The sequence below is a fragment of the Malaya genurostris genome, chromosome 1 (assembly GCF_030247185.1).
Source record: "Malaya genurostris strain Urasoe2022 chromosome 1, Malgen_1.1, whole genome shotgun sequence".
NCBI classification, from domain to species: domain Eukaryota; kingdom Metazoa; phylum Arthropoda; class Insecta; order Diptera; family Culicidae; genus Malaya; species Malaya genurostris.
The window spans coordinates 93905530-93933370 of record NC_080570.1 but is presented as its reverse complement, the minus strand read 5'-3'; the positions used below and the strand labels follow the sequence as shown (position 1 = coordinate 93933370).

The 27841-nt window shown below is 35.3% G+C and overlaps 1 protein-coding gene across 2 annotated transcripts in view; it reads left to right on the top strand.

The window, feature by feature from the left end:
• The first annotated feature begins 850 nt into the window (after positions 1 to 850).
• The window catches only part of LOC131425102 (integrin alpha-PS1), a 65792-nt gene continuing 38801 nt past the window's right edge, over positions 851 to 27841 (top strand). For both annotated transcript variants that reach the window (XM_058586697.1, XM_058586696.1), the window contains exon 1: positions 851 to 1207. In XM_058586697.1, coding sequence (XP_058442680.1) covers positions 1020 to 1207 — 188 coding nt within the window. In that variant the 5' untranslated portion in view covers positions 851 to 1019. The remainder of the gene's footprint in view (positions 1208 to 27841) is intronic.

Below are 27841 nucleotides of genomic sequence, written 5' to 3'. Positions count from 1 at the left end.
GAACGATTGCTGAAACCTAGAAATAAAAAATATTTTGGTATCTTGCCGTCGGTGTCTGAAATATTATGTAATTTTTATATTCTCGAGATAACGTAGTGATTTCCGATAGAAATATGTGTGATTAGGTGTACATAATACATAATAACGATCAGCGAACTGTGTTAAGGATCGAGTTACGAGCAAACGATTCATTTCAAGGAGGTTTGCGCATAGTTGTTGATTCTCATTGGAATGCTTTGCATAGTAATTGCTATTAACATTCAAAATTATGATCTAGCTTTTGCCATGAATTGAAATGAGTGACACATAAAAATAGTCAAATAAACGAGTATGTTATCATCCTGAGTATATCAGCTAGTCTATTTAACAGTTCAACTTGTTCATAGACATGTTAAGAGGATTCTGTTATAAAAGTAACGTGCTGCCCCTAGTGTCATTCACATAGTTTATAGCATCTATAATCATTCATTGTTAGAAGTTGTGGAAGAAGTTGTTTGTTCTTCCAGTAAAAGACCTCAATCAGATCATGAGCACTATATAATAATGTGTTTTTTTTATTACGATTACATCGAAGATAAACCGATCATAAAACGAAACTTTCTAAGTTATGACTCGACCTAATTTGAATTATGTATTTATGTTTCTCCATAATTTTCCAACTCTCGTTTGTTCTACATTGCCCGTATCACCCCTATAATCCTACCCGCGTATTTATTTTCATCAGAAAATAGATCCTAATGATATTGACCCGTCAATGGCAATGAACCAGCAGCTTTTGATTCGCTCTTCAACGCGATACCCGACTATTATTGATTATTGCTGACGTATAATTGAAATTGTTGTTTCTCAGAGTGTTTTGTATTTCACGTGTTACTAGCATCTTATTTCGAGATTGTATGGTGAATTTCCCAATGATATCTAATGGCTAAATATATAAAATGTGCAAAAAGTTTTAACGTAGTGTACGCTGTTTGACTGAGTTGTTTAAAACTTTTTATAAGATTGGAAAACAAGAAGCAATGGTGAAGAATACATCTTTCTGGAAGCCACTACTGGCCGTTGCAACGTTGATGTCAATTTCCGCTGTTGAGTGCTTCAACTTCGAAACCCGTCTTCCTATCGTCAAGTACGGAGCAACCAACACTTATTTTGGATATTCAGTTGCTTCTCATACCGAAAAGTTGAGTAATGGAGACAAGAAAAGCTGGTAAGTCAATCAACGTCAATGTGATTTTCGTTTTAGTTTCTTTGGATATGTAGTTTTTATTACACGTAAAGAGCTATAAAGAAATTTTTACTGACTAACAATGTTGTAATAATATAATAATTATCACTTCGATTGTTTTCAACGTAAGTTCTCAATACCGTACGGAGTAACTCCTTTTATCATGAGTTCCTACCAGAATGTGGGTTTTACTAAAGAAAAGCAAGATGTGATAATGATTTTTCGAAAAACTTTCTTACTTCAGAAGAGTGAAAATTACTTTCGAAGATTACAAAAGTTTTCTGAAGACATGACTACAGAAAGTTTGATTGGGCATTGATAATCAAAAAATAGTTATCGAAAGGTTTCTGGAATTGTTACGATTTTGAATGAGTATGGTTTTCAGACATTGCATTGTCAGAATATAAAAGTCTTATTACTTGTTGATTTAAAATTGAAAAAAGGTAGCACTAAGAAGCCTAATAAACAAAATGATGATTAATTAGATTGGACTTAGATTGTTAGAATTTCGAAAATTTCACACAATCTGAATCAAACATCTCATCAGGAAAAATGACTGTACTCGAAAAAACCTTTTGTGTATAACTTTGTATTGGATTAATAAAAATTAATGAAATTATGTGAAAAACTAGTTTAGAGTGTAATGTTAACATGTGCAATTCGGTCAAGTTCGAGCGTGTCACGTGTGGTAAAAGTGTTCAAGCTTCAGAAGAAGATGGTCGAATAGTTTACCAAAAGGCTACTGCACGGGAAGACCGAAATCAGAATTTTGGCGAAAAAATTAGTTGATTTTCTGATTTTAGTTAGTTATTTCTTCTTACTTTATCTTACTTTTGCTAATTTAGATTTTTTTAATTCTAATTCCCTTAATAATAATACAATATTTGTTGGAATGGCTATTTTTTTAGTTGAATTCACCAATTAAACGTGCTGTCATTTCTTAGCTATGGCACACTTCATTTCCATTCAACTAATTTTTTAGTTGAGTTAGAGAAATAAAACGTTGTTTTCAACCAACATAAATAGTTGAATTGGTTTCTGCAATTTGCAGCTATATGGCGCTCTGTCACCGAAAAAACGTTAACACCGTAATGACTACAAGCCACTAGATGGCACACTACTATCGAGATAAAATTTCAGTCGCGGTTGTCTTTTCTTTATTGGCAGGTATAAATACGATGTTGTATTGGAGAAAAAGACATAAACAAAACATCAACTTCTCTTTGAAAATGTTTCTTCTAAGTCACTGTTTTTTTCATTCGACTTCGCGAAATCGACTCTCTCACTGATAACTTTAAGCACTCGGAAAACATAAACCGAACACATATACAATTAGAGTGCAGCATTCGAGACTCATTTTACTGTTCCGCGTAAAAACATTATTACGCACAATCGCTTCAAATGTAACACATGCGAAAAACATCTAAACAATTTGCAAGCCGTTTCAACAAGATTGTCCTTTTTGGCTTTTCAATGGATTGTTTTGCTTTGACACTTCTTATGAGGTTTTGGCTAATAAACTTGTTAATAAATCCAATTCCATTTTCGTTTTCTTTTGTGCTGTCCTTCAGCAATGATGGTGATAGATAAATAGAAACAAATTTTCTGATTTTAATAACAAAATTAGTTGTCAATGAGAATTTCGTGTTGGATTGAAATATTGTTGCTTTGTGTCCAGGATATTCGCCAACTAAACACATTCTCTAAAAATAGGAGTTTTTTTCAGCAAAGTAAATTCTCAATTTTAACTAATTTCATAGTTATTTTGGAAATTTCGTTGTTAAAATCAACTAATTCAAAAACAGTAATACGAATTAGGCGCAGAACTAATTTCGGTCGTTCCGTGTGGCGATCTATGAGTGCGGTAATTTCAGCAGGCCGTACACAACGACCGGCACCATCAACGGCCAAAGACATAAAGAAGGAGGCCTCCAGAAGCACCAGTAACCCTTTCACAGGTCTCACGAAGGTGACACTCGGTTTTGGTTGGATCTGGCACCGTGCCATTACACGAAACGGGTGAAGAATTCGTACGAAGCCAACGTCGTTGTTTTTGTACCGAAGAATGCCAATTAGCCAAACACGCTAGAGCTTCGTCGAACAGAAAAAGTTTGGGAAATTTTCGGGGAACTGAAGATGTCCTCAAAAATCGGTAAGGATCTAAAACGAGAGTGTATGTGAATGTGAGTGTGTAAGAAAGATGGTGCAAGTCCAAGATGCAGGCAGACTTTTAAAATGTTTTAGTCTGTTGCATTTGTTTCGAATACATTCCCTATTGGAACCTAAAATTAAACAAACCGATTTTTTTAGCGTGTACTATAGCTTATGCAAAAGACAATAAAGATTCAAATGTAATAAATTTTGCCCCGAAAAATATTCATTCGCCAATTATTCATTCGTAAATAGGAAGTGGGAACTCGAAGTTGGGATAATTCCATATGAGTTGGAAAAGTTACATGCCACTCTCAGACGAGCGCCAAACCCACTATCTTTTAAGCAACAGATAATAATTACAGTATGTCTTAAGTCTAGTAAGAACATATGAACATAAAAATTGTCATTAAAATGTGGTTCTTTTTCATTTTTTCATCGAAGTGACGCGATTTCAATTGAATGCCAATACTAGTATTGTCCTCAGGTATTGAAAGTGCATTTTTTCTCTAACAATGATTCCGTAGAAAAAAAAAACAATATTGCTATAATAGCATTTTTGCTAACCGATGCTCGATAAATTGAATGGTTTGTTCGACTCATTCAAAGTTATCGAGCTTAAGTTGCAAGAATGCATTCATCGGTCACCACAATGCTGCTTCCGGTTACATTGAAACGTGTTTTGTTGTCGTCGGGAAAGTTGCGGGTAAATTTCTCTGTGGATAAATATTTACTTATAAATCCCACACCCTTCCCGTAATGGCACAGCGTGTCGATCTGGTGGTCATTGTATTATACAAGCCTGTGAAAGGTACTCAAATAAAAGTCCAAATTATTATCTAGTGCGACTGTATTAAAGAGCAATGAACGATTGGTGGGGGGGGGGGGGGGGGGGGGGTTGATACACGCATCGTATTGAAACATACTCATCGTTGAATCCTAACAATATTATTCTACTTAATTGTGAACAATTTTTGTTATTATTAAAAGTATTGAAAAATTTGTATTCGAATATGCTACCCGTACTCGCATTTTGATCCATTTGAATTTCCGCTCTTTTCGAATTCATTCGACGAATTAAGTCTATTCTTAACAATGTAAAAATATCAACTCTTGTCGGTCCCATATGAGAAGTACTTGCATACCAGTCTCATTCAGTGGAAGTTACATTGAGATAACATGTAAATATCTGTGATAAATTACAAGTGTTTCCTGCCACAGTACCGAGATTCGACGATTCGTGGTACAAAAACTTTAAGACAGCCGTTTTTTTTTTAGTTTCAGGAATCAGAACAAGTTGGCACAAGTGGTAAGTGCCCTAATTATCTGAAGATTTGTGCCTTGCCATTTCTTTTCTAAATTTTTCTAATAGGAATAGAAGGATACAAGGATAAGTTCGATGTTTAAATTCAAATTCAGTCGAAAAACTTGCAAATTCCGTTTTAAGTCTTAAATGCCATCAATGCAAAATGTTGTCTGCTGAGTTTTGTGTTTGTTATGCAAAATAGCGAATTATAGTAGAGTTTTAACAAGTGTACTAAGTGATTATGGTTTCGCCTCATACAAAGGTTAGAGTTGAACAAAGTTGATAATAAATGTTCTTGCAAATCACATTTTCAATCAGTGAACAAATATCAAATATGTGTTTATTATCCACGTAGTGTTAAGCATTTTGTCGAGATTAATTATAACTCAACTGTCTAGACCCTATTATTGACTCATTTATACCAATCCTCTTGACCAAAACGCCAGTTTTCTTTGTTAGAGTAACAGCCGGCATTTAAACAGAAATCCCTGTTCAGAGGATATATTACCCTCACCAGAATGCAATGTAATGCATTGGACCTCGGACATGACCTAAACAATAAGGGAATTAACACAAATTCAGCACATCTGCTCGTTCGCTATAGATACAAAAAGCAAAGCTGTCCAGGATCTGCGTTTCCATTAAATGGCGACGTGCGTGAAGCATAAGCAATCATTTAATCTTTGATCTCACAGTCTGATGCTGGAGCAGACTGCCAAGACTGCCGTTTCCCTCTGTCTCGGATTTATTTAGACTTTGCTGTACTCTTTGCATATTTTATTTTTACCTTTCCTTCATCCCAACTACCTGTCGGTTTCAGGGCCGCTCACAGATGAGTGACCGAAGAAAAAACAAGGAAATTAGAAACCACTTTACGCAAACACAGAGACACCACTTACTGTATACCTCAGCTGGGGTAATCTCGCGATTATAGCCTTTTTCAAACGAGAATTTGGTTGAACTTGAAAGATACGGAAACAGAAACGAAGATAGAAAAAAAGATGATATGCGAAGACTTGAAGATGAAAATAACAACGACAACGTTAAGCAGTATACTCACAGTGTATAATGCGGTATACTGCGGTTCGTCTCACCTACTTACTGGCGGCGTTCTACCAAGTGCACCAGAGAGCATGGCATCATAGAGAATTTAAGACCGGTTCAAAGTGTCTCTTTCATCGACTGAAATACTTTGAAACCTTTATCATTAATATCCCGATCAACAAGAAAGAACAAAATTGTATTTAAAGTTGTATCGTTTTTTTCTAACTTATTTTGTCATATTCTTGGCCTCGTTAATAGTTTAAATTGGCAAGAATCTTATAGCGTTTTCGTTTTCAACGGTGGCACTACACTGGTGTAGGGTAGAATAGGATGCCTCGATTACACCCAAATTGGAGCGAATGCACACTTAGCAAATTTCGCAAAATTCGGTAATTTTTTTACCGAATTTTCAACAGCTGAACGTTTGGTAATTAAATTGATTACCGATCATTCGGTAATTGTTGAACTGTAAACCAAATGAATCTAACGGATTGTTCGGTATTTTTTTGTTTGTTTGTTTTCCTTTGGTTAAAATTCTAAATTTTGGGATTTAAAAAAGCAACACAAATTCCCAAAAATGAGTTGAAAAAAATCCAACCTGCTGTGGCTATGGTTTATTCCACGAAAAAATAAAAAGGGTCAAATGTTCCGGCTGATCGGGATTCTGAGCGCCTTCCAAAACACTGCACAATCCGTCGAGTCCACCAGAAATTACCCTCGTACGATTTGTGTTGGCAGCAAGTGGGCAAGTGATACAAAATTATGTTCTGCCTATAAGTACACAAAAAGCTTTGAGTGGCTCTAATGTTTTAAAAACTTTAGCTCCTGTACCTCAATCCATTCGACGAACTCTTCAAGATTTTTTTTCGTTTGTTTAATAAAAAGACACTTACTGAAAACTTTACTAACTATTTGACAGTTAGTTTCACGACATCAGTTTTCAGAAAAGTTCAGTTATTGGAAGATAATTTTACCATACGGACAGTATGGTTTTTACCGTACTCGGCGACTATAAAGATTTACCGTATGAATTGCATATCTATTTACAGAATTCTAAAATAAAAATTCACGTGAAACTAATCGTCTGGTAAAACTGAATAATTATTGTAAAAAAAACTGAATGTACTGAATATCGGTCATTTCTATAGATTACCGAAATTTCGCGTCAAAAATATTACTGAACAAAGGAATTAAATCTTTGTGTGTATCAGTCCCGTGCGCAGGGGAGGGGGGAGGGTGACTTTGGGGGATTTAACGCCATGGAAGATTTTTCAACAGTAAGTTCCATGAATAATAGAGTACTTTTTATATAAAAGTGCAAATAATTTGACTTTCCTTTTAAATTTTTGCACCTTCCCCACCTTTTGAAAACCCCTTCCTCCCTTGAATTCCCATCCCCCTTGAACCTTCCCACATGGAATTTCCGAAATCGAAAAAAAAATTTGATGCCAAAAGGCTTAGAATTGCATGAAACGTCGAGATTTAGTGTCATCCCGAAAAATATTTTTGAAAATATCGACTTTCTGGGACTTAGTAAAAATATCAAATTTGCAAGTTCCAGAAAGTCGATTATTTCAAAAAAAATTATTTTTTAGATAACACGTGCTCGACGTTTCATGCAATTTCAAGATTTTTGGCATCAAAAAAATGTTCGATTTCGGAAATTTCATTTACTCCCCCCTATGGTGCTTTTTCAAGATCCTTAACCGCCGGGCAGCACCCCTTACGCATGTGCTTAAACTTTTGAGCACTAGCGTTTTACGAAATTAGAGGTTATCCCAAAATATTGGCTCCCTAATATATATATATATATATATATATATATATATATATATATATATATATATATATATATATATATATATATATATATATATATATATATATATATATATATATATATATATATATATATATATATATATATATATATATATATATATATATATATATATATATGAGCGGTAAAAATCATCGTGTTTTGTCGGTTACGTCACTTATACCATCATATTAATAAATGGTCCGATAGTAGCTTTCAAACGAGCATAAATTTGTTAAAGTCCGTTCAGCCATCTCTGAGAAAATTGAGCGCGCAGAAACACAACGCGTTTAGTCGGTTACGTCACTTATACAATCATATCTCCGGAACCAAAAATCACAGCTATTTGATCTTTAAATTTGATCAATGGCCCAACAGTATCTTTTGAATGAGCAGAAAGTTGTTAAAATCGTTTCAGCCATCTCTGAGAAAATTGAGCGCGTTAAAATACAACGCGTTTTGTCGGTTACGTCACTTATACAATCATATCTGCGGAACCAAAAATCACAGCCATTTGATCTTTGAACTTGATCAATGGCCCAACAGTATCTTTTGAACGAGCATAAGTTTGTTAAAATCGTTTGAGCCATCTCTGAGAAAATTGAGCGCGTAAAAATACAACGCTTTTTGTCGGTTACGTCACTTATACAATCAAATCGTGGCAAAAGCTTCTCATTGTCTAGTATTTGTCATGAGAACCGCCAAGCAATTCACAGATATATATTGTTTGAAATCTCTCTACTGCTCGCTTGTACGGTCAACACTCGAATATTGTTCGTCAGTATGGAACCCTCACTTTCATAATGGAGCTTTAAGACTTGAATCAATACAGCGCAGATTCGTTCGTTTCGCTCTTCGTCGTTTGCCCTGGAATAACCCTCACCAGCTGCCTAGTTATGAAAGCCGTGCGATGCTCATCGGACTCGATACTCTACAAGTACGCCGAGATCTGTTCCGTGCAATGCTGATTGCCGATATTTTGACGAACAATATTGATTGCCCTGCACTACTTAGTGAAATCAACATCAACGTTCGTTCTAGAGCTCTTCGCAACAACAACCTCCTCAGAATGCCTCTACGTCGTACTAACTACGGAATCAACGGTGCCGTTATTGGATTGCAGCGAACCTTCAATGGCGTATCGATGGGATTCGATTTCCATTTTCCTCGTAGCAGAATAAAAGCGAATTTTTTGAATATTCTTAGAAATAATCATTAGGACTTCAGTTTGTCTGTTGATTAAAAATAAATAAATAAATAAATAAATAAATGGTATATAACACTATGGGTGTCCGAGGCTCCGTTCAAAAGTCGGTTTTTCCAGCAATTCTAATACCTTTCTATAGAGAAAGGCAAAAACTTTGCCAATATTACATAGAAAACTAATATAATATCGAATCACTTCCAAAAATTTTGTTTATCCAAAGCTGGAAACTGCTGACATTTTTTTGAATGTCGTGTGAGGGAAACTTTCACGTTGCCTCCTATCCGGACAGTCATATACGAATGTAGCGCGATTCGCAGAGATGAAAGTCGCATGTGACAGTCCTGAGCGAGCGTGACTCTAATGGGAACAGCCTTACTAGTATTGGGCGATGAATGTAACGAAAGAATGATGGTCATCAATAGAATCGCCTGCGTCTTGTTTTCGGTGCGAATTCCATTGCTGGTTATAGACTTTCATGAAGAAATTCATAACGTCGTCATTAGTGACACGACATTCATAGCAAACATCTACAGTTTGCTGTTTTCATCAACAAGACATTTGCAAACATCTACAGTTATAGAAATCAACTTAGGAATTTCATCTTAAACTGTCGCGTGAAGTGATTGTTTCTAGCACTGCATGAATCAGATGGATTTAAAACAAAACCGATTTATGCAACCATAATACCTTAGATTTGAAAAGTTCAATCTATCCATATCTGATAAATTTATGATAGTCTCATTTCATAGTTTTTGATTACTTCTAATGCACAACTGTGAATTTGGATTTGGAATGATTTTTTAACACTAATCGCGGGTCTTCTGGAAGCAGATATCGCAAACTAATGTGACTAATGAGCAATTGGTTGATCATCAATCATAAAGACTTCTTCAGATTTTGCCCAGTCGTTTCTCAAATCAGAAATTTCTTTCCAACCGCACTCATCATCTTTAATATATAAACCAGAAGTCACTTTAAAATAAAAATTTAACATTAGTGTGAGGCAATACGACATTTTATTCTAATCTAAATTTACGAAAATGTGCACATTTTAATCATTACTTATATTAAACGAGCGAACTGATTTGAATTTTATATGAAGTTTGGCCCTCTTGGTACAAGAAAGAAATAACTGAAAAACTATCATTCATTATTTAATTTCCTCAGATACTGTAAGGCGGTAAGAAATTTGTTTCACTAAATTTAGTCATTTCCGTTCATTTGCAACTATTTTTTAGCACAAAAAAAGCTTGCTCATAGTTCTAAAATAGACCCTTTGTTATTCATATGTTGGTTGGAAAAAAGCGACGAAAGAAGTGGGGGTGATAGAGGTTAGTTTACAGTGATAGAGCCATGTAATTGTTCGAAACCTACTTTTTTATATGTTTACTTCGATAAATCTCTGATATACACCCCTATAAAAATGTGAAAGTTCATTTTCGATAATAACCTACAAGTTGTGGCGACATCTGCCAGCCAAGCTGCGCATTAAAAAATTTACACCCATTTCATATGCGAGCCAGTGTATTCGGTTTTCTGTGCACAGCACTGAAAGAATCGTATAAACTGTAAGCCATATAATTTTAAAGAAACAATTTTGAAACAGAAAACTTTGTGTATAATGCTAATGGTATTTGCTGGAAGAAATAATAGCACCTGAAATCTACATTAACTAGGGTAACGGTACCCCAATTCATCTCAGTTTCACCATTCATCTCGTATACTAAAACCATTAGTTGGAATGATTTGCATTCTCTGTCCGATACGTTGGTTCAATGGGCGTGGTAAAAATTGCAGTATTGCACTAATATTCCCGTGATATTGTTTCATAGAGTCGAAACTAATCCGATTGTAAGCGACTTTATCACACTTAGTTGATTGGATAATTCGAGTAATTCGCCAAATAACACTTTGACTCTACTAATGAGATGCCTATTGAAACAGTAACCCTAAACATATTCTAAATAACAATCTTCTAATATGTTTTAATTTATTCGGCTTCCGACGCACCTCCGTATCACAAACAACAATAGTGCCATATCAAATTCCATCGCCAATATAGTTGACAGTTTACAACACACAAAACGACCATTTAGTTGCGGTCAATCACCATTCTCCACCTTCTTTCTTGACTGTATAAACCACGTTATGAAATAGGGAAACTATTTAGGAGTATTTGAGGGCGGCTGCGATGCATGAAATCGTATTATGCTAACAAGCACAGCACATCAGATTGAAAGTGACACACCTTCATTCACGCTTGTCGTGCTGTCTCGGCAACAAATAGTTACTTTGGAGTCACGCGATTCGAAGACATGCTTACACTCTAATAATTTGACAAGGTATCATGTACTAACTGGAATTCGTCTTCACTCTAATACAATTTTATTCATTCCGCATTGTTTGTGATTTTGGAAGTCTATTATATTGCAGCACGTTATAACACTTTCGTTGTGACTATCACGTCACAACATACTTATCACTCCAGATACGCATTTCGATTGTTTCTACAGTCATGTTCAGTCTATTTGATAAGTCTGATAAAAGAAAACTACATTACTTTCCTACTATGTGAATCCTGATAAATAGTTATGTATAGTTATTTGTAGGTAGTAACTTCGATAATTTTATTATTTTTTAATTCATAGGACAAACTATTTTCTATGAATGAAATCACAGATAAATTTTTATACACTAATTGTAATGGAAATCACAAATATAATTCGGTACCAACGAGTGGAAAGGGCATATAGTACGGTATGCTTTTGCGAAAATTACAAAGCAATAATGCTGAATACTAGGGATTAAAGCATTCATTCATGATCATTACCTTCTGTAGAATTCGCTCCCTAAAAATATACTGCTTCCATACCTGGTTCTTCTAATGCACCTATTTCATTTGATGAACTGTTAAATCACGAAAGCCAGTAAATTACCTCACATTAAAAGTAGCTCGAATTGTGATGCTTCTTTCGAAGATTTGGAAAAACAAATCTCAACTGAAATGAAATTTCTATCGGAACAATCATTTCGAATGTTCGTTCAATTGAGCCTGATTTGATTCCTCTATGCAGTATTTCAAGTCGGGTGGCAATCAGTTAACAATATTTCAATGGATTTGAAATGCATAGAATTATTTTATAAAAATCATTTGAATGGAAATGCTCGTTCCTCAAAATCCAGTGAAGATAAAATTCTCACATTTCTTGAAATGTGGCTTATCTGTTTTAGAGACTTATTGGAACGGGTGGTGGAGTTGCCATTTGTTGTCCAATGATTAATCAAACATCGACTTTTACTTTCATTCAATACTAAAGCTTAGTACTCATAATAAAAACTATTCATGGTTTTTATTGGTCCAGCGTACTTATCATTTCAATGAGCTCGTAAGTTAATTGCTTTCTTCGAATGAAATGTGCAAAAACTTTCAAAATATTGTTCTAAATGCTAAGTATATTCTGTCGAATGCTGTATAATCAACTGCAATAAATACTGCAACCCGAATACTAATCAACTCTCTGTTGAATACATTCTGTATTGTTTCCAAATAGCCCAAATTGTTTTTCTTTCGTGGAAAATACTTCTACAATTGAGCTCTTTCTATCGGTCGAATTCGTAGTGAACTCACTCTTCCATTAGCCTTCAGACTATCAAATAAAACAATAATTATTTCAATCATTTCTTTATTAAAAGCCAGTTGCCGTATGTTCGACCAATATTTAGGATTTTTCGGCGCAAGTGATTTTAGCTTTTTGTTAAAAGTTGACATTTCGATAGTTATTTTCTATTGAGTAGTTAATTTTGACTAAAACTACGACCCGATCAGAATTGGACATATTGAAAGTTATCTGGATTCAGGTCCGTGCGCAGAGGGGGGGTGGGGGGGGGGGGGTTGGTGGGCGGTTTGCCCTTTCAAATTTTTGCACCTTCCCCACCACTCTCGTCTATTCCTTGAATCCACATCCCCCCCCCCCCCTTGGACCCCTATCACCCCTTTTGACCCCTCCCTTGAACTTTCCATTGAACCCTCTCTTGAAATTCCTGCGCAGGGGCTTGTCTGGATTGAATTGCACTGGAAATAATAAAATCTCGATAAAAATTACACTGAAGTCATTTTCAGAGTTATGCGGTTTTTTTATGCGAATTTTCAGAGCTATGCGGTTTCCCTTTTGCGGTATTTGTTATGCAAAGTTTCAGAGTTATGCGTTTTTTTAATGCGGTACGTTAATTCGCATAAAAAAGACTTCAGTGTATATCAATTGACAAAAAAATCATAATTTATGTGGGACTGTTTTCTTTAGCAGATAATATCAAAACAATTCACACAGAAATGATATTTTTAAAGATCTGAAACTTGCACTTTTGTATGTTTTTTCCAATGTCTGAAATTAGCTATCCAACAGTCCTGGTCTCGATGAAGGTTACTTTTGACTGTCAGATTTTAACCAAAAGTTAAAATTATTTACGAAATAGTTCACAGCATTAGTGTCAGAAGAATCATAGCACTAGCTATGTCATGGTTATGAATTCTGCTTCCATCAATACAGAATGGTATCAGTTGATTAACTTTATAACTGAAGGTTAAGAAGCTCAAGCTAAATTCATTTCTCCTTTCATCGACAACAATCTTCAGTTGCTCATTCGCTAGAAGAATATTCGTCAACGACAATATCATCGTTCTCGTAATCGTGACTGAATAGTTGAGGATCAACAAAAGAAAATTAAACGTTCTTTTGTGACATAGAAATGGAAAAATGCTACAGTCAGGTCTTCATAGCACGCGGTTTATTGGGGAAGTGAGAAATAATCCATGTCATATCGTCTATATTTATAACACCCATATAAAAAATGTTTCCAATGATTGTAAATCAATGATAACCGATTACCATTGATAGTGAAACACCATATGATCCACTTGCCAACTCAACCGTACTAAAGTCCTTGAACACAGAATCTTACAAACGTAACAGCCAGAAACGTCTATAATACAACAGTGCTATAAATGCCATACTCTCTTTGGAAAACCTCGCATAGGAGTTTCTGACAGTTTCGTTGATGTTTGAATAATCTGAGTAACTTTAGTTTGAACCGGAAACCCTTATCTTTAAAAACCGTTAGTTTATCCTAAAGAAGAATGAACCGGAATCATACATGAGATCTGATTAGGCTATGATTGAGTGGATTTAATACCCGGCGAATGACCAAAATTAGGTTAAAGCCGGGTATAAATAAACGATATAAAAAAGTGGATTTAATGATGATACAAACGGGAGAATAAAAAAGGCAGCAAAATTTCCTTCATCAATTATTCATAAATTTCACATTTTAATACATATCTACATTCACAGATAATATGAACATGTAAAATCTTTGTAAAACTAAACACACATTTGTTGATTTTCCAATATCCTCCAGTCGTTAACGTTACAGTAAGTACAGCATTGAAGACTACTTTGGGTTACGAATGTGTGATGATGTGGAAGAGAAAAATCACCCTTTGTGTTTATCCAACTGAATTCAGGGTTTTCAGGTAGATCTGAGCCTGCTGAGCAAAGTTCTCCAGTACATCAAAGTATACAGTTTCTAGTTTGAAACAATGCAATGATGCCGTTTTGAAGAAAAGTTGACAAGTGTTCCAATGCGTAACGCTTTTGTTAATCTCGTGTGCCAATGTGATCATTCATTTTATGGCTGTTTTACCTGCAATCACACCTGCCCTCACCTCTCTTACCGGCCGTGTGTTGCAAATTCACTTTTCCTACATTTTTCTGTTCCACTTCATTTAATGTTCGTCAATCCTGCATGTACATACAAAAATAATAACGAGTCTTGAAATGGTAAATGATATAAAAAAATGGATATTTAGAGGAATAGAAAAATGGATAAGGCAAAGGCAGGTACTAAAACACTCCAAAGGACAGCCATATAGCTTGTTCGGACTCTTGATGTGGAATATAGACAATAAATATCAAACTGTCCTGAACTGTAAATATAATACATTGTTTTTATTTCAATTATAGAGGTCTTAACCTTAAGGTTCTTCGCCTCTTCGGTCCAAGAAAGCTTTCTGCGCCTATGTGCGGGATTTGGTATCGAACCCAGGTGGGCTTTGTGGAAGGCATCGACTAACCCATCACACTGTACCCGTCCCCATTACAAATATATTCACCGCCTTCACTGCACTTATCGATGATATTGTCATAATGCATAATGTATATTATTTGAAAACACATCTGTCATACATTGCAGATCCTTCATTTCCGAAAGGAAAATAATTATTCGGGAGTTTTCCATTCCGATTTAGATGGTAGTTTAGGGGATAACCCTATTTTGTGCTAGGGCACATAACCAATTTCACTATCTTTACGTTTCGTCTTAGACTCGCCAGTGCAGAATCCAATCGGCTAGTATTGGTGGAAACTTGTTTTCGTTCGGCACATCAGGGAAGACTTAGCACTTCGGTGCTTATTACAAGTGTGTTGCAAATAGCAATAACTTTACGTCTGCTTAGCGGTTCAAATTGAAAAGTTCGCAGTAAGCAGTTCAATTTGAGTAGATTTGGAAGATCAGTGAAAATATTATACAAGATTGGAGCTACGCTTGAACCCTGCGGAACACCGACTCGTACGGGTAGCAATTCAGATTTACAATTCGGATAGCTAACCTGAAGAGTACGATCAATTAAATAATTTTGAATCATTTTTATCAAATAAATAGGAAACTGGAAATCAGACATGCTATTAAACCTTTGTGCCAAACACTGTCGAATGCTTTTTCTATGTCTAGAAGAGCAACTCCAGTGGATAAACCAGAAGATTTATTTGCTTTTATCATGTTCGTTACTCTGACAAGTTGATGAATAATTGAATGTTCATGACGAAATCCAAACTGCTCTAGTAAAAAAAATTGAATTCTCATTTATATGAGACATCATTCTCAACAAGATAATTTTTTCAAAAAGTTTACTGATAGAAGAAAGTAAGCTAATTGGTCGATAACTTGATGTTTCTGCTGGGTTTTTATCAGGTTTGAGGATAGGAATTACTTTAGCGTTTTTCCATCTTTTTGGGAAGTAAGCTAATGAAAAACACTTGTTGAAAATTTTAACCAGGAGTCTCAAGGCAACATCGGAAAGATTTTTATTAAGAATATTAAAAATTTTATCATTACCAGGAGCCTTCATGTTTTTGAGTTTCCTAATAATTGATTTAACTTCATCAAAATTCGTCTCAATAATGTCATCGTGTGATAACACTTGGGTTGAAATATGCTCATATTTCAGTGAGACTTCATTTTCAATTGGACTCACAACGTTCAAATTAAAATTGTGGACACTCTCGAACTGCTGAGCAAGTTTTGTGCTTTTTCGCCATTTGTAAGAAGTATTTTATTTCCTTCCTTGAGAGCAGGAATTGGTTTCTGAGGTTTCTTAAGAACCTCAAAGGTTTAGAATGTGGTTTAATTTGTTCAACTTCTTTAGTGAATTTTTCATTTCGCAAAAGAGTAAATCTATGTTTAATTTCTTTTTGTAAATCCTTAACTATGTTTTTCATAGTAGGACCACGAGAACGTTCATATTGTCATCGATGATAGGAGAATTCAATTTAGTTTGAGCTTTGGGAACTTAAAGATTTCTAGCTTCGATAATGTAATGATTCAATTTATCAATTTCTGTGTCGATGTCCGCAAAATTTTCTAAAATAGTTTCGTGATCCACATGATTTTCAATGTGAGATCTGTAATCCAACCAATTAGCTCTATGATAGTTGAATATAGAACTAATTGGATTAATTAAAGCTTCGTTGGAAAGTGAATTTTACTGGAAGATGATCTGAGTCAAAGTCAGCATGTGTAATCGGTCCACTACAAATGTGACTTTGATCTGTTAGAACCAGATCAATTGTAGACGGGTTTTTCACGGAAGAGAAACAAGTCGGATTACTGGGATGAAGAACTGTGAAGTAACCAGTTGAGAATTGATTATGAAGTATTTTACCATTAATGTTATTTTGCCTACAATTCCACTGGACATGCTTAGCATTTAAGTCCCCTATTACGAAAAATTTCGATTGATATCTTGTGAGTTTTTGCAAATCGCCTTTAAAGAAATTTAATTGTTCGCCGGTGCATTGGAATGGCAAATATGCTCCAGCGATGAAATAAATTCCATGAATGGTTTCAACTTCGATTCCCAAGCTTTTAATAACTTTAGTATTCAAAGAAGATAAAATTCGATGTTCAATTTGCCGTTGGACAAAAATGGCAACTCCACCACCCATTCCAGTAAACCTGTAAAATCGATGAACCACATAATGTGGATTACTTTTCAATTTGACATTTGGTTTAAGAAAAGTTTCTGTCACAATGGCATATGAATTTTGTGAACTTTGAGAAAATTATAAAATTCATCTTCAATCGATTTCAAAGATCGAGCATTCCAATTTAAAACATTCAAATAATTATTTAACATCACTGTTAAATTTTAAATTCATTATAATATTATTTGCAAATTGCCATCCGATTTGAAATGCTTCAAAAAGTGATGAAGTCGAATTCATTCGGATGATCATTTGAAAAAGTTGATCTTGTTGGTAGATCATTTTATTTTCAGTTTTATCACCTAAATCGACTTCATTTAAAGAAGCGAATGGCATTGAAGGAATATTTGTAGATAGACTGCCATTAGAAGAAGATGATATGGCCGATCTACCTATTAATAAATTGTTTTCGTTAGAAGATGAACTGCAAGGCGGTACTGTGTTTTGATTATTTACATAAGAAGAATTAAGTGGTAGATTTCTACCTGTTATACTAGCATAACTGACATTAGAAGAAAATGATAACGAGGTCGATCTACCTGTCAATAAATTGTTTTCGTTAGAAGACGAATTGGAAGGGGCACCTGTTTTTTGTTTTAAATTCGAAGAAATAAGTGCCTTAGAAGAATTATGAGTGGCATTTGTAACGGTTTTTTGATTTTCAGGTATGTTCTGTAAATTTAAGGTCGTTGATTTGACTTGTTGTCTAAGCAAACGAGCCTTTAAAATATTTTCCCTGACAGGACATTTCAAATAATTGGATTTATGATTTCCATCGCAATTTGAACATGAAAATTTATCAGTGGTTTCATTCATTGGACAAACGTCTTTCGAATGCGATTTACCACAATTCAAACACCGTATATCAATATGACAATTTTTGGTTCCATGGCCGAAGTCTTGGCAACGACGACATTGCGTTAAGTTTGCAATACGATTATGCCGTTTATAATGTTCCCAATGAATTTTAATGTGGGAAATGAAACGTACTTTTTCTAAAGTTTTCAAATCACTTCGATTGAAGTGTATTAGGTAAAGTTCTTGGAAAATTCCAAGCAATTCTTTTAGTTCATTTTTAATTTTATCAGTACTTTGATCATTTGATAAGCCTTTCAAGACAGCCTTGAAGGGTCTGTCTGATTTTATATCATATGAATAAAATTTATGAAGTTTCTTGGACAAATATCGAATAAGACGTTCGTAATCTTCCAATCCATCATCCAAGACTCGGCATTCTCCTCTTCGTCCGATTTGAAATGAGACTTCCGGGAGAAAAGTAGAAAGCTCAATCCGGAATGCTCTGAAGTCGGAAATCATCACCGTCACTGGTGGCATAGATTGTTGTTTCTTCCCAGCAGAGATGTCTATCTCCTCTGTGTGACGAAGAGCAAGCAAAATTTCTCCCCTCGCACTGACAACTTCAACGAGAGCTCTTCTCTTTCACATTTATACACCACTGTTGTGTAAAGTGTGCACGCATCATGAGTGCGTTTGTTTATTTCCTTTTACCTCTTCCACTGAATCGCACCAAAGTGCTAGAGCATTAGCTAATAAATTCTCTGAGGTGGATGCAGATACTTTCACAGAGGTGTACACGCCGGTGAGCACTCTGCTGTATGGTTTTCGTAGATGAAGCGTGGACACGCAAAATCAGCAAAATAAAAGAATTTATCGTAAAATTTTCGGTTTTCCTTGCAAATTTTTCATAGCAAGGCCAGATCTACTCTCTATTAATTGAAGGTCACAGAAGTGTTCGCTCACCATCACGCGCCAGTGGTCACTTGGGTGTATTTAGACGAGAGCGCGTGTGAGCGATTCATGCGAAGAGAATGTGTTTCACTCGCGCCAGCTGCTTTAACCACAAGCACACACTCAAATGCTGTCTATTCGACACTGAGAAGAAGTGCGCTTTCCTCTTTGTGCGGTGCTTCGTTTTTTTCATCCTCGGTGTGGCAAAAATCTGACTCTAGCGTGTATCACTCTGGTGAAATGCCATCTCTGCTTCCCAGAACGACAAGCGTCCATTTTGGGAATTTTTGAAGAATTTTCTTCTATGTCGCTACAATCGGATTCAGGAAGAATCTCGTAAATATTGTTAGACGGTATAGGATCAACGGGAAGGAAATCCGTCCGTTGTCTTTCTTTTTTACATTCAGATTCTATAAGTTCGTGAATGTTATTAGAAAAATGTTGGATAACGGATTGTGATTTATTCCGTATTGAATTATTTTTAGCCTTAGGCTTGTCTCCTTTCCGGTTGGATGCAGGCATTTTTTGAATGAATGAAATTTAAAATTAAATTAACTAGCCTTAAAAAAGGCTGATTAATTTCTTAGTCACTCTGATATCACTCTTTGTATCACTTAGTCACTCTAATATCACTCTTTGTATAGCCTTGAGAACGGCTGACTAACTGATAGTCTTTAAAAAGACTGTTAGCGATTCAGGTAGCCTTGAATCAATGAAACTCTAGGTAGCCAGAAAAAATTTCCAGGAGCCAAGAGCTATACGCGTGCGGTGCGAACGACTGTTCAACACCGACTGTGATGAACCTCCACTTGATTTATCGCATTTAACTCTTACTCTGCTGAGATTCAGAAGAGATTGACGGAATGAATTAAATGTTACTAATATTTATAGCTTCGAATACTTTTTCTATTTCGGTTTTGATTGCAATTATTAATAAGAGCGATACTTTCCAAATGCTCTGTCGCTTACACCTTCAAAACTGTCGTCTCTGCTAAGGAAAGCGCGTAAGCCAACGAAGCGTCATAGTTTTACTGCTCGTTTCTAGTTGAAATTTCAATAATACAAAATTAGAAATTGATGGCTTTATCCATTCTACAACCAGCAGGAGCAATAATATTACTAATACAAATAAAATTGAATTAGCTATCACAGTTCAAAACCTGAACACTTTCCTATATGTTTACTTCTTTGAATTTCTAACTAGAATAAGCATTCTAAATTACACAAATAACTAGAATAAACAGAATCAAACACTATTATCGTATCAGCTTCCAGCTTATTATGTTCTGAAGAAAAAAACAATAGATTCTTGGGTTCGCGTTATTGTACTATGGAATTGAAAATGAAACGTTATCACTGGTGTTGAAAAAAAGTGTATTGTATTATTGTTATTCGAAAAATAATTTCTGATAAAATACAAACGCGGATGTGTCTGTTGGTACCGGTTTTTAGCATGAACGAGCCTATGAAGCTGTTATTAAAACATCTCTATCATTGGTTACAATCTATTGTAAGCATCATCTGTTTTGAATTTCTAATGAATTCAGCTGATGTTCTGACTAATACTAGAATTTTCACATTAAACGCCAGTGTGACGACCGAAACTGTAAACATGCGCACGTGGTCCTACAAGGGCATTACTCATGCAGATCTGAAGGTTTCACATGTGCACATCTGACCGTTTGCGGTTCTCGCTTGAGTTTGCTTATGACTAATTTTTATTCGCCTTCCAATTCTTTTCTTAGTCTGAATTGATATATGTAACTAGTTTTTCTCTATCGTGATTTTAAAACTTCAATAAAACCATGTAATGTTGGCACTGAACTGTAGACATACATTAGAGTATAAAGAGTCCCATTTAGCATATTTTATATCTGAAACTGTGGACTCCTCGGCCGCAGACACAACAAAAATGCTGTAATCATACGAGAAATGTTTATAGCATTGAAGGAAACTGTATATCAAATTGTTTACGCTAAAACGTATAACACATCGGATAACATCATGGATTATTATTGATTCGACTGATTGTTTCTCGAATGTTGAAAATAGAAAAAAGCTTTGAACATATTAGCATTTTCAACCGGTCACAACTTTGAGGAAAAAAATGATTGGAAAAACCATGAAACAACCATCGGAGTTTTTCATTCAAATTTAAATTCTTTCCCGTGTAAATATACTATGAATTGTCAATTATGTTACGTTTGGTAAATGTAGTGTAAAAACTAATTAACTAACTTACGCTATCAACCGTTTGAATTTTCTTACACTTTGCGTAAGTGACTTGAGCTGTTGTAGTTCTAGTTTTCAGTTATTTAATTTTAACGTTTCAATCGATATATTGGAAGGCCAAAGGACAACATTTTATTTACGTGAACGATAAACATGTTTCCATTTCCTCTATTAATCATATCTTATACGTACACCATGATGCCGCCACACTTTTACCGTGCGACTTCCTTTGGTATTGTTTTTCTTCATTTAAGAATGATAAATAACCATAAATAAAACAAATTCCCATCACTAATCATTTGCCTGTGCTTGAAAGTAAAACTGTTCTGTTGTGGATATTACCTCCCTTGGGATGAATGTATTCCATCAAGAGATTTCACTCGAGCGCCACTTGAAGGCATGGAATGAGAACATAAATACAGATCAATGTACACAATAACGAATACCGTCCGTCCCCTTTCCAACAAATTGTGATTAAAGTGGCTTTCTTGAGAGTTTCTATCGCGTTTCTTGTGTGATACAAGTAATATGTTGAGAATAACTCGTTCCGCATGGGTATACGACCATCTTTGCTTGGACTAACGAATGTGGACCACGGATGCGTTCTTTTCTCCACATGTGTCGGTAAAGAAAGATTATGGGCAGATTCGTATTGCTAGAGATGGATGCTTGTTTAATTTATTTTTAGATATTTGATTACAAAATATGCCCAAACGAATGCATTCTGGTACGTAAAGCACGTGCTTCTGTTACAACTTCTATGGAATCTCGGGCTTTTCAATCTTAAATCGGCTTTTCAATCATAAAGGCAACTTTAAAAAAATATTCAAAACATTAATAGCCAACCAAACGCACACCCCGATTCTGTATTTTATTCGAATTTGAAATTTTCCTTCTACATTCCGATCGTGTTTCAGTTTGGAATATTTCGATTAATATGAAATACGGAATCGAGATGGTATTAATGTTGTTTCAATTGCTACACAGACAAAAATATTTTGTGAATTTACATTTATTTTCATGCACATATTTAAAGCAGGCAATTGAATGAAAAGTTACATTACAAAACTGAGCGGTTTGTAAATATACAGTCTTGTTCAATGAAAAAAAAATTAATCTTAATGTAATTTGACATCAATCATGGTTTTAATTCAGATTTTCGTTTCAACTGCACACCAAAAAAAATTGAATTTTACTGGTGACTTAGGGCATATTCAGGAGTGTTCTAGTTCTAGATGCATAATTGTCAATTTTAAAATTTAAATCTAGAAATTATAACAAAATAAACTGGCAGCCCCAACAGCGTTTTATCTGTGTTTCAAATATAGAAAAAATAGAACGGCAATGTATATCAGTTTTAAATTTGACAGTAGAACTGGTCGAATAAATAAAACTAAAACGGATTGCTGGGGATAGATTCGTTTCAGTTTCATTTACATTATAGACCACCCATATGAATCTTGCAGCTGCTGAATTTGCTCTTAATCCCTCATACGATGTTATTCATAAAGACCTAATTTGTCAAATGACGGAAAAACTCATTTGTAATGACTTAATGTTAGATGAGCTTGAATTTTACTGGTTTCGACTGTAACTTGGGTTCTGCTGGCAGGTGCGACTGTATGAATTTAAAGGCACCTTTTACCAGCCAAGCAGATGCATGCTTCTGTGGCTCAGTCGATTAACAGACGTACTTGCGATCCAATGATTCTCGGTTCAAGTCGCGACGGTTGCTCTCAGTTTTCTTTTTTTTATTTCAATGAATTTCATGTATGGAGTTTTAGACACAATATTAAATGTTCTTCCACGTAAATTTGCGTGAGTGTCGATGCTCCATTTATTAGATGCACATAAATGGAGCGTCGAAACTCACATAAATGGAGCGTCGAAACATAAGATGTAAAATCACAGGTTTTTTTTTAAGTGTGTGATGTCTATTTCATAGTACAATCGGTTTACATGTCGTGTAAGTTTCATCTTTTCTTTCTGTGTAGTAGTTGCCCGGAAATCATGAATGTTAGAAAAACTTTTTGCTGTCGAATATTTCACATATCATGAGATCACGCACATTTCCTTTACGCACATGAAGAAAAATGGAGCTTGTTTAAAACAACAAAACCAAGGGTGCTAAAATTTGACATTTTTTTAAACTGTCGCCAAGCATTAGACAGTCACTGCCAATAATACGCGCAGCTGCTACGTTCAACAGTAGCCAACACGCAATGACACGAGAGCTTGGCGCAATCATGAGAGCCACGACACACGACATCAATATTGAGAGCAGTTAATTTTGTCGCACTCTCTCACAGTAGTCAAAGCCACAGCGTTCATTTTCGGTTACAGGTTTCGAGAATGTCACGAACTCAAAATGTCATGACATTTTCATAACTAGACTGTCATATCCCCTGTGACCGATTTGTGGCTATAAATTAGGTGCGAACGGCGTGGTTTTCATTACCGGTTCAATTTCAGTTTTGAAAAAATTCAATCACAAAACTTGTTCATGCAGATATTTCAAAAATATTACAACTATTTACTGAAATTTCATACACGAAGTATCAGGAGTGCAGCTTTTGCTTTTCTAGTATGACGCAAAGGCTAGAAATCATACAACAAAGACAATAGATTTTGCACTCCTGTTACTTCTACAATTCTGCTTTATGCTGAAGGGGTTTAATTGTTTGATCGAAAATGTGCATTGGAGTAAATCAACCAACTAGAAATAAAATAACCCAAATCACCCGAACTGCCAAAACGAACCCACCATCCAAGTTCTTGAAGTCAAAGCATTTACTTTGCTTTTCTCACTGAACCGCTCCCTTTCAACGGGAGTGCAGAGAAACAAAACACGTAAGGATACAGAAAAAAACGTCCGCAATGGGAAGCAAGACGTTCTTGTGCATGCCCCCTATGCCTCATGAGAATCGACATAAAACGAATTTCAGAGTTCGGCCTCGTTGGCGACTATCTCTCGAAAGTTGTTGAATTTGGAAGGAGCGACTGTTTATTGTGGCTAGCCATTCTCAGATTGAAAAGAGTAGAACAGCTGTCGATGAGAGCAAACGGCGACATTCACGAGAGAAAATGTCATGAGACATATGACATTTTTCATCTGCTACTTCACGGCGAAGTTTACCTTTTCTCGTAGATAGCTGATCCGACTTTCGCAAATTTAGATTTAAATTAAAAGCTTTTTGCCTTTCTCATATAGAAAGGTTATGCAATCACTATGAAAACCAACTTTTGAACCGAGGCCTGGAGAGCCGAGTGTCATATACCATTTGACTCAGTTCGTCGAGTACGCAAAATGTCTGTGTGTATGTGCGTATGTATGTATGTAACGTTTTTTGGCACTAAGTTTTCTCGGAGATGGCAAAACCGATTTTCACAAACTTAGATTTAAATGAAAGGTCTTGTGGTCCCATACAAAATTCCTGAATATTATTTGGATCCGATTTCCGGTTCCGGAACTATGGGGTAAAATATGCAAAAAAAATTGTGAAAATAAGTGCACCAGCTTTTCTCGGAGCTGCCTGAACCAATTTTCACAAACTTAGATTAAAATGGAAGCTCTTTAGGTTCCATACTAAATTCCTGAATATTATTTCGATCTGATCTCCGATTCCGGAGATATGGGGTAAAATGTGCAAAACAATTCAAATATGTATTCTAACTTTTCTCATAGATGGCGCGAAGGATTTTCACAAACTTAGATTCAAATGAAAGGTCCTATAGTCCTACACGTAATTCCTGAATTTCATCCAGATCCGACTTCAAAATCAGGAAATATAGGGTAAAGTGTGTTAAAAATTTTATACCCTCACTGAAAAGGGCGAAAAACCGTTAAAAAAATTCTGAATCGCCCTAAAATCTTCTCCAATTGATAGTTTTTATTAGTAGACGGTCAAACAAACTGATTTTGGTTATTTTTTAAGAATTGAAGGAAATTATTTTGAAGAATGCCACAGTATTATATATGATAGTATGATTGATATGAGAAAGCCATAATTACACCACTAGGTGGATTAAAACAGGTTTTTGATGAAGTCATCGCAGCCAAGTAATCAGTAAAATAATGAAAAGATACATTAACAGCATAAGACATTTGACAATTCTACTGTCCGAAAACATACATTCAAAAAACAATCGGGCGAGACGAAGTTCGATAGGTCAGCTAGTATATAATATTATTTCAAAATTTAATGATCTGTAGTAATAATATTTTTTGTGTTGTATTCGACGGTTTGAAATTTTTAGCATTCATCAGCCAGTTATCTAAATCCAAACTAATGCTTCCAAAAGTTTGTTCAATAAAATTTTTTACTATTAGTAATTAAATCAAATTGAAATCGATTATAACAGATCGGCTGAAAAGTTCGTATCGTTTCTATGAGAGGGCGCCACTAGAATTAAATCCATACCATTTTCAGTTAGTACCAACCTTCAAAAGATACGTGTATAAATTTGACAGCTGTCTGATTATTAGTTTGTGAGATATTGCATTTTGAGTGAAGCTACTTTTGTTATTGTGAAAAAAATGGAAAAAAGGAATTTCGTGTGTTGATGAAACACTACTTTTTGATGAAAAAAAGTGCCGCCGATACCAAAAAATGGCTTGATGAGTGTTATCCAGACTCTGCACCGGGCGAAGCAACAATTCGTAAGTCGTTTGCAAAATTTCGTACTGGTCATATGAGCACCGAAGACGATGAACGCAGTGGACGTCCAAAAGAGGCTGTTATCGATGAAAACGTGAAAAAAATCCACAAAATGATTTTCAATGACCGTAAAGTGAAGTTGATCGAGATAGCTGACACCCTAAAGATATCAAAGGAACGTGTTGGACATATTATTCACGAATATTTGAATATGAGAAAGCTTTGTGCAAAATGGGTGCCGCGTGAGCTCACAATCGATCAAAAACAACAACGAATTGATGATTGAAAACCATGCTGAAATTGAACGAATTCGGCTTCGAATTGCTCCCTCATCCACCGTATTCTCCAAAATTGGCCCCCAGTGACTTTTTCCTGTTCTCAGACCTCAAGAGAATGCTCGCTGGTAAACAATTTAGAAGCAATGAAGAGGTAATCGCTGAAACTGAGGCCTATTTTGAGGCAAAGGACAAATCGTACTACAAAAATGGTATCGAAAGTTGGAAAAATGTGTGTTTCTATTAAACGATACGAACTTTTCAGCCGAACTGTTATGGTTCATCAAATTTTTCTAAATTATTCGTTTGCGTCCCCACTTTCTAACTGCGTCACCAGTTTCGAACTTTGCGAAGAAACTATTCATTTGCGATGAACATTTGTGTTCAGAGAAGTAGCTTGTGAGTGGAAACAGATCCGAGACAATGAATCAAACACACTATTTGCAAGCTTTTTGAAAATACGATCGATCAAGAGTGCGATAATTCACACATACAATGGTAACACTAGTCAATTGTGGAAGTAATAATCTTTTCAAATTGCAGATACGCAAATGTAAATACCTACCGATGTTTTGCGGTTGATGTTTAAATACATGTATGGTGAACAGATAATTCATTATTAGAGGGCGTTTTCAATAGTGCTGATCAGGCTGATTCATGCATTCGGTTCACATTTATAGATCAATTATCATTTGTCGAATGATAAATAGTTCATAAATGAATCGATAGTTATTTCTGGGTATTGCAGGATAATCACATGACATGAAGGGAGAATTCGCGTCGAAAGCGTTTGGATTCAATCACTATAATTTTTAAATGAGCCCGATGTCAGTGCCGTAACATCTGTTCTCGATAGACTGATTCATATTTTCCGCAATATTGGGTATAACTTTGAAACGTGCGGTTTCTACATATAATAACTACAGTTGTAGTCATATACAAGTATGGAGTTCTGCTATATATTAGGAACGTTAAGCTGATGCTGCTTGTTCTTCATTCATAGTCCAGACAAAGAGAACATACAGCAGTTCACTGCGCAAGCACAAGATATACAGAAAGAGCAGTATAAAAGAACCGCCTCAACACAGTGGATGATTTATAGCGGAGAAGAGTCGAAATCTATTTCGCAGTGTCTGCGTCAAATGTGTGAGCATTTTTTTTCGAGATCTAATTGATTTAAAATTGCCAATGCAGACCAATGATTTTAATATTCATTAGCTAGAAGGGGGGTTCCGAAATGTGTTTACAAAATTACATATCATTGTGATATTTAATTTTCTTATGCCAGAGAAACATTTGTTGATTATTTATAAACTAGAGAAAGTGAACTGCACCTGCATTTCAATATTCATTGCTAACGCATCGATGAGTCGAGATAGTGCCTGAATTGCAGGACTATTGGATGGCGAAAATAAAACGCAAATTGTTCTGTTTCTAATTTTCTTACATACGAGTTTGACCGACATGGTAAATAACGTTATCAAGAGCGGAGGTACTCTAGAAAATAGATTTGGAACATAATTTTCCTATTTGCATTTCGCATAAAGAAAGGGTATGTAATTACAATGAAAACCGACTTTTTTTTACCGAAGCTCTACCGTTCTATATACCATTCAAATCAACTTGTGTATATGAGACAAAAATATTTTCGGAAGTATCGGAAATAATGGTCAAAATCTGCTAAAGGGAACTCACTTCATCTTCTCAGAGATGGTTGAACCAATTTTCACACACCTTCTTATAAATCGTGAGAAATCTTTCAACTGCCCCAATTTGAAATTAAGTAAAGTTTAAGATGTTCCAATCGACCTCGAATACTAAATATTTTTTCAAATTTAGATACCTTATCGTAATACC